The 7,126-nt window shown below is 40.0% G+C and overlaps 1 protein-coding gene across 1 annotated transcript; it reads right to left on the reverse strand.

Annotated features, from left to right (window-relative positions):
• Positions 1-418: 418 nt before the first annotated feature.
• On the reverse strand, positions 419-3,956 carry LOC119355910. Its single transcript, XM_037622794.1, has 4 exons — positions 3,246-3,956; positions 2,240-2,471; positions 1,390-1,466; positions 419-711 (listed from the first exon to the last, which is right to left on the reverse strand). The coding sequence occupies exons 1-4, from the start codon at positions 3,864-3,866 to the stop codon at positions 616-618; spliced, it is 1,026 nt and encodes a 341-aa protein (XP_037478691.1). The 5' UTR covers positions 3,867-3,956; the 3' UTR covers positions 419-615.
• Between the last annotated feature and the right edge of the window lie 3,170 nt (positions 3,957-7,126).

The following is a 7,126-nucleotide window of genomic DNA, read 5'->3' on the forward strand; positions in this document are numbered from 1 at the left end:
GATCGCTGTACATCAGCCCTTTTTTTATCTAATGAAAAGTTCCTCGTAAAAAAGAAGTTTGGACTTAAACTCTAGCTCCAAACTACAAAGAAGACAAACAATTTTCATCAGTTTTTACTTCTGCTTCGGGAATCAGATTCTCTAGCACCACAGCAAGAAATGCTGAACAGAGTTGTGCCCTGATGAAATCAAAGATGAAAGTGAAATTGCAAGGGTGCCGCACGACTAGACCAAATCCATTTTCAGAGTACATAATCAAGTTTAATTAGGTCATTTACGCTACGGCATGTGATGCATTGTGATGCGGACATAAGTTGAATGTGAGATTCAGTGCCCTCAATTTCAACATGAGAAATGCATCAACTGATCAATAGCAGCTAGAATGCTAGATCCCAGTTGTAACCTAGAATGTATGCAGTTTCACAGGGAATGATTTCTCCTTTCACCAGTTGAGCAATATATACATTTATTCTCCCAAGAGAAAGAGCAACACAAGCAGGCTGCTACAGTACTTATTCGCACACTCCATATATAAAATGATAAAAATCAGATATTCTGTACTGAGAATGGTTTCACCCTTAGGGAATAATCTCCACAAAAGAGAAGATGGGTGAACTAAGGCAATGGGTAATCTAAGTCCATCAATGGAATAACCTCTTGATCTTTCAGATCATCTGTCCATGGCCTGAATTGATCCTCGTGTGCACTATTCTGCAAAAAGAAAGTGTAAACTTCAAAGTTTGCAAATATCTTCATGCTGCCAAGGTACGTATGTGATAGCATATGTACTTCCTCCCTTCCACAAGATAAGGTGTCTGTTTTTTCAGAAGTCAAACTTGTGCATGTTTGACCAAGTTTTAAAAAATATATCAAATTTGTATAGTTAGATACATCATGAAATATGTTTTCGTATCTTATTTATTATGTATTGCTTATTATGTTGATATTTTATTCTACAATCCTGGTCAAACATACATATGTTGACCTTCACGGAAATTTATGCACCTTATATTCTGGGACGGAGGGAGTAGTATAGAACAAGCATGCGATTAAGATAGTGTATACACTAATGCTGCAACTACAGATTTCGTTATAATTGGTATCAGGCCCCCTAACCTGATCTTGAAATGGCAGTATTTGAGCTGCATGGCAAACTAATAGTCTATCCATGACACATCTCCTTTATATTCTACCAAAAGAATACATGTGCTCCAGCTGTGACAAACTTATTTGTGTATATAAAAACTACTAGTTCATTGTAGGTGACCTAGAAGATTTTAGGTTTGGGCCTTTGGATTTAGATGGAAATGTGAACGTTGCAGACATGACCACAATTAGTGCAAACGTATTATTATAACTTATAAGAGGTAAATTAGTATTAAAGGATACCTGCAACCAGAAGAAAAATCCACGCATCAGAGCTAAACCCTTGGAAAAGCTAGTGTTTGTAACTTGTTCGACAAGATCTGAAGTTAAATAAACGAAGAGTTTTAGTACTATAACCACAACAACTCAGAACTGTTAAAGTTAAAAAAACATCCTTCATCAAACTGTTACAAAGTACTCCCTCCGTCCGAAAAAGCTTGTCCCTCAAATGAATGTATCTAGCACCAAGTTAGTGCTAGATACATCCATATGAGGAACAAGCTTGGGACAAGTTTTTCCGGACGGAGGGAGTAGTAGTTTACATTTAACAAACCCTGGCATCAATATTTCAAATATTCTCGAGGGAAAAATATCAATGTGAATGTGCTAGTTTATACTTAAGTTCACTGCAATACCAAGGACCGTTTAGTGACTTTACAATTGTGCAGTAATATAATCTAGAGAATGAGTGTTTGACTATGGCACATCAACAGTATTAGAATCAAGAACAAACTATGTTCAAACCTTTGATTGCTAGTTGAGCTGCCCATCAAAAGTACAGAGTAGTCCACAACATACTAATACATACATTTACAATGATGCATAGCCTATACTGCTCTGGAATTTCAGCACTGCAGGATAAGTCGTGATATTGAGGATTGTTAAACAACACAGCAGTGTGTCGTCAAGCTCAGTACAGAAATGTCCATGAAGGGTAATAAGTATAGTTCAGCAGAATTTACTTTACCCGGTTGATTTATTACGATAACAATAAGAAACAAATTTCTGAAGGGAAAGATGGCAAAAGGCAGTACTATAAAACAGGTGACACAAAAGATACAGTACTTGTCAGTGTATACCCATGATAACATACCAGGGTAATGATCAAAATATGAATTGCCCATCTCCTCGGTAGGGTAGAATTTTGCATCATTGCGCACCTGTCGCAACTTCACTAAAGGAGTACGAATAGAAGCCATGTCAAACAGCTTAATATATTCTTTGCGGCTAAATGGCTTCTGAAGAGCATCCATCAATCTTCGCTTGAAGTCTGAATCTGGCCTACGGTTGATATGTGGAGGCCATATAACATCTGATCTATGTGACTACAAATTTGTAGGAGGCGAAAGGAGAAGTAAATCACACATGGTAGTTAACATACAGAAAGAAAAAAGACAGCCACTACATACATGTAGTATGTACAGCTTATGAACTTTGATTGAATCTTTCTAATATTATTATGAAGTTCAAAGATGGTGCTTAATACCAATCAAGAATGTCTCAATTTCAAAATGTAGATTAGCTTAACATTTTTCAAGAAAAAACTTAGATTATCACACTCCTAGACTGTTGTACAGGTAGATAGAGTGAATGACTATTGCGTTATATTAAGTGACTGACAATGAAGAATCAACAAAAATGGCAAAGTAGGGGAGATATATTTTGATCACAACTGCTCGAACAGGATGGTGTGATGTTCCAAAGACATGAATGTTTCTACTTGTTCGGGAAAAATGGTTGATCCGTTTCTTCAGAACTACTGATATCCGAATATATTTTCTAAAACATATATTCCATACTGGCACGTGCTACAGAATTTGGAAAATGGAAACAAGGCACGTGCTACAGAATTACTCGTATGATTTCAAATGTCAATTGACAGTTGACCTATCTACCATACTGGCACTGACCACTTAATTACACACTGATCAGTTCGAGAACAGGCGAACAAGATAAAATTGTTTACACATTGATCAGTTTTAGCATCACAGTAACACATTGATCCATTTCATTATCCAGCAGTAATACACTGATCAGTATTGTCCAATAGTGTGAAAACGTAACAACAATAGGTATCAGAGATAACAGGAAATTCTCACCGAAGCAACGCGAGGCTGAGCATCCTTGCGCCCAATATCTTCCTGACCCTGCATCCTTTGACGAGGGGCTGGATCTGCACGCCAGTCGTAGGCGTTCGGGTCCGGCATAATTACAACCGGTACATCTGAGTCGACCGCCTGCTCCTCTCCCCCCGAGGAAGCAACGGCCGCATCTTTCTCCGATTGCTCCTCGACCCCGCTGCTGCCTCCAGATTGCGCGGCGTCCGGGTCCGGCTCGTAGTCCACAACGACGCCCCCCATCTGGAGCTTCAGGCGGTTATTCACCACGCACGTGTGGTGCAGGAAAATGCGGTAATCCTCGTCAATGTCGACGATGGAGTCGATCCAAGAGGGGGGCGCCTCCACCGACGAGTCCCTCTCTTCCGCCCGGCGGTTGGCGCTTGCGCCGCCCGGGGAGGGGTCCGAGACACATTCGCCGTCGGAGATGGCGATGGGGGACTCGTACCTGATGACGGGGGCAGGGGAGGCGCCGCCCGGCGGGAGCTCGAGGACATAGGAGCTGCCTTCGGTGCGAAGGTGGCGGAGGAAGTAGAGGTAGTCGGGGTCGAACTTATCGGCGGAGCAGTCGCCGGCGGCGAAGGGGGAGGGGAGTGAGGGCATCGCGGGGCTTGGGGCTTTGGGCTGGAGGCGACTGTCCGAAGCGGTTGTGTCGCCTTCGCGGCGACTGGCCTGCCTCTCCCACTCGGGCTCTCGGCTCATGGGAATATGACGCGATTCGGTTTTTTTTTAGTAATACTTCTGCCTTTATAATTAACCGACATAAGCTCGGAATGTCATCTGAGATTACACCCAACACAAAGTCTGGGGAAACACCCCCATCAAATCTTACAAAGTTCATCATCCACACATACTCTAGCTAATTTATGCGCAGCAACATTCGAGGAATGTCTAACCCAAGAAATTTTAAACTCGTTTGATTCGTTTTTTCTGTAGTTTGTACATGGTTTTTTTTTTATTTGCATGGGTTTTATTTTTTAGTTGCATGGGTTCTTTTCAAATATCATGTTTCCGGGACCAGCCTTTTTCAAATTTTACCAATTTTGTTTGCGCGGGAGTGAATGCAAATATCAATGGGAATTACATATTACTAAAAAGGATTATTTGACGTCAGATTTTGAGGTTAAAAACGGACACCCTCAACTATATCGGATTCTGATCAAACGCATGGCAATTAATTGCCGCAGCATGGCAATTTTTCTGTTGATTTTTACAATACATGGCAATTTTGACCGTAGAACATGGAAAATCCTTATATTGAAGCATGCCAATTTTATTTTTTTCGCATGGCAAATCTGATCATCGGAATTTTAGCGCTAAAAATCAGATGTTGGATTTTTAATATTTTTGTACTAAAAAAATGAGCAATCTGGTCTAAATGTAGATGATATCCCTCCACAAAAGGTATATCCTTTAACGTTTGGGAGAACTTTATATTACTAAGGGATTTTTTTAGATGCCAACTTTTTCCACTTCCCATTTTGCAGCATTCTTGTTTACTAGCACAATGCCCGTGTTTTACTATGGAGAAAATCTTTTAATTGTCATGAGATAGGGGTGGCTAGATCGAGCAACCGTATCACGGGACAAGGGTCGTCCGTGATAAACATGATGGGTTGTTTGAGGGTAGTGTTCTTCAATACATTAGCTCGATATGGGATATAATCCTGAGTTAATTGATCCCGGTAAATAGTGCTAACATTACATTATTGGCTCATTATAAAAAATTTAAAAGTAGAATACAATAAATAGCATTACAATAAATCTGGAATACGATAGTAGTAAGTGGACCAATCTAGAGTAAAAACACCAACAATCATGGTCCCGATACGTGATACGACAACATTCGGATGGTGCCGCCCGATGGTGCAGAGGTCGCGTCTTCCACGACTCTGACCGCCATCAAACAAAACACCCACCAGAATACTGTTGACCTGACAATGACAAATTGAAGTTATGCTGCTATGCTATGACGAGTGTGTAATCCATGAGAGGAGAGTCGACAACGATCACTTAACAGGGCACATTAAATGACGAAACCCTTTTATGTGGCTGCAACACACCTGATACAGGACCAACAAAAATGATGGATTGGTAGCTTATATACAAGCTTGTTATGATGAGAATGCTCGTGCCGGAGGATGAAAGAACTTAAACAACAGGTGTGTGCTTGGCATGTTTTGTGTTATTTTAAATAATTTGTTGTTCCTTTTTTGATCAAAAGGGATCCCCGCCCCCTATCTCATTTATTTAGAGACATTAGAACTGAGCACCCTCCCAACCTTCTTAGGCTACTAGCATTCGAAGACGACCGTTTTTATGATCTAACTAATCATGGACGTTTGATCTCCGTTGAGCCTAACCCCTACTATTCTCATGAAGTAGACATTTTTATCCGTTTGATTTCATTTGTCAAACGTTTCTAACCATCCAATCTAAAGTTAGCGCTAAGCTAGTCACAAATTGGGCCTAACGTCGCAAAGGGCAGCTACTCCCCGTAGCTATTTTGGACTCCTGTGGTTAACTGGGCTAGTTTTCCTGCTCGGCCCTAGGCAGCAAAAGCCCTCTCATACATTCGCTCCCGTTCGACACAGTAAAGAATCAGCGGGCGCTCCTAACCGGTGCTCTCAATGCATGTTTCTCGTACTGGCGCCCGAAGGCGATGCGACTGGGCGGCCCAACAAAAAATCAATCGATGCAACTAGTTTATGGGTAGCGCGAAAAGCGAAAAAACAACCCAAAAATGGTTCTCCTTGAGGATCAAACTCGCACCGTGATAACAACGAATGAGTATGGCTAACCACATGACCTACAACATGCTACTGACCAATTCCAGGGCGAATTTTTAAGTACATTTGTAGCCATGCAATTTATTACACATATACATGTCTACTGTAGCACCTTGATTATAAATTATTTGAAAATATTTTGGAAAAATTTCATGAATTACAGAAAAGTTCATTGGTTTTGAAAAAGATTAACCAAATTTTAATTTTGAAAGAAATTCATGATTTTGAGAAAAATTCCATCGATTTTGAAAAAAATTATCCATTTGAAAAATTGTTCACAAATCTTGGGAAAAAATTCACAAATTTGAAAAAAAGTTCATCAAAATTCAAAAAAGGTTCATTGTTTGGAGAAAAGTTCACTTGAAAACAACTCATCAATTTTTAAAATAGTTCACAGAATTGGAAAAAGTTCGATGACTTTGAAAAAAGATCATGAATTTTGATAAAAAAGTTTATCGATTTTGAAAAAGTTCACAAAAAGCAAAAAAATCATCAAATTTGAAATAAAGTTCATCAATTTCGGGAAAATGTTCATAGAATTTGAAAGAGTTCATCAAATTTGAAAAAGGTTCATCGATTTAAAAGGAATATTCATCAAATTTGAAAAAAGGTTCATAAAGTTGAAAATAAGTTCATCAATTTTGAACAAGTTCATCTATTTGAAGAAAAACTTTATGAATTTGAGAAAAGAAAGAAAAAAGGACAGAGAAAAAAATAAAAAATAAAAGAATAGAAAGGGAAGAAAGATGAAATAACGGAAAAACATATATGTAATCACACTGAGTGATTTGTCTGGGGGTTATCCCATTGTCCCCTCAACACTTGCGCTGGAGGTTCGGGCCCCAGCTAGAAGCATTTTTTGCACTTCAGATTAGAAAATAGAAAAAAAATGTGAAAAGGGCCGGCCCAACATGAGGATGTGATCGTTCGACATAGGAACGAATTGGAGGCGGCCAAGAGGATGCGTCGTGCGGTCGAAAGGGGACGGATGGGGCGGGCGCTCGATTCAGGCAAAGTGGATGACCTGCGGTGGGATCCAGCCTACGCGTGCCGCTCGCGAGGGAATCCAGCGTG

Source organism: Triticum dicoccoides, chromosome 2A (assembly GCF_002162155.2).
Source record: "Triticum dicoccoides isolate Atlit2015 ecotype Zavitan chromosome 2A, WEW_v2.0, whole genome shotgun sequence".
In the NCBI taxonomy this organism is placed as follows: Eukaryota; Viridiplantae; Streptophyta; class Magnoliopsida; order Poales; family Poaceae; genus Triticum; species Triticum dicoccoides.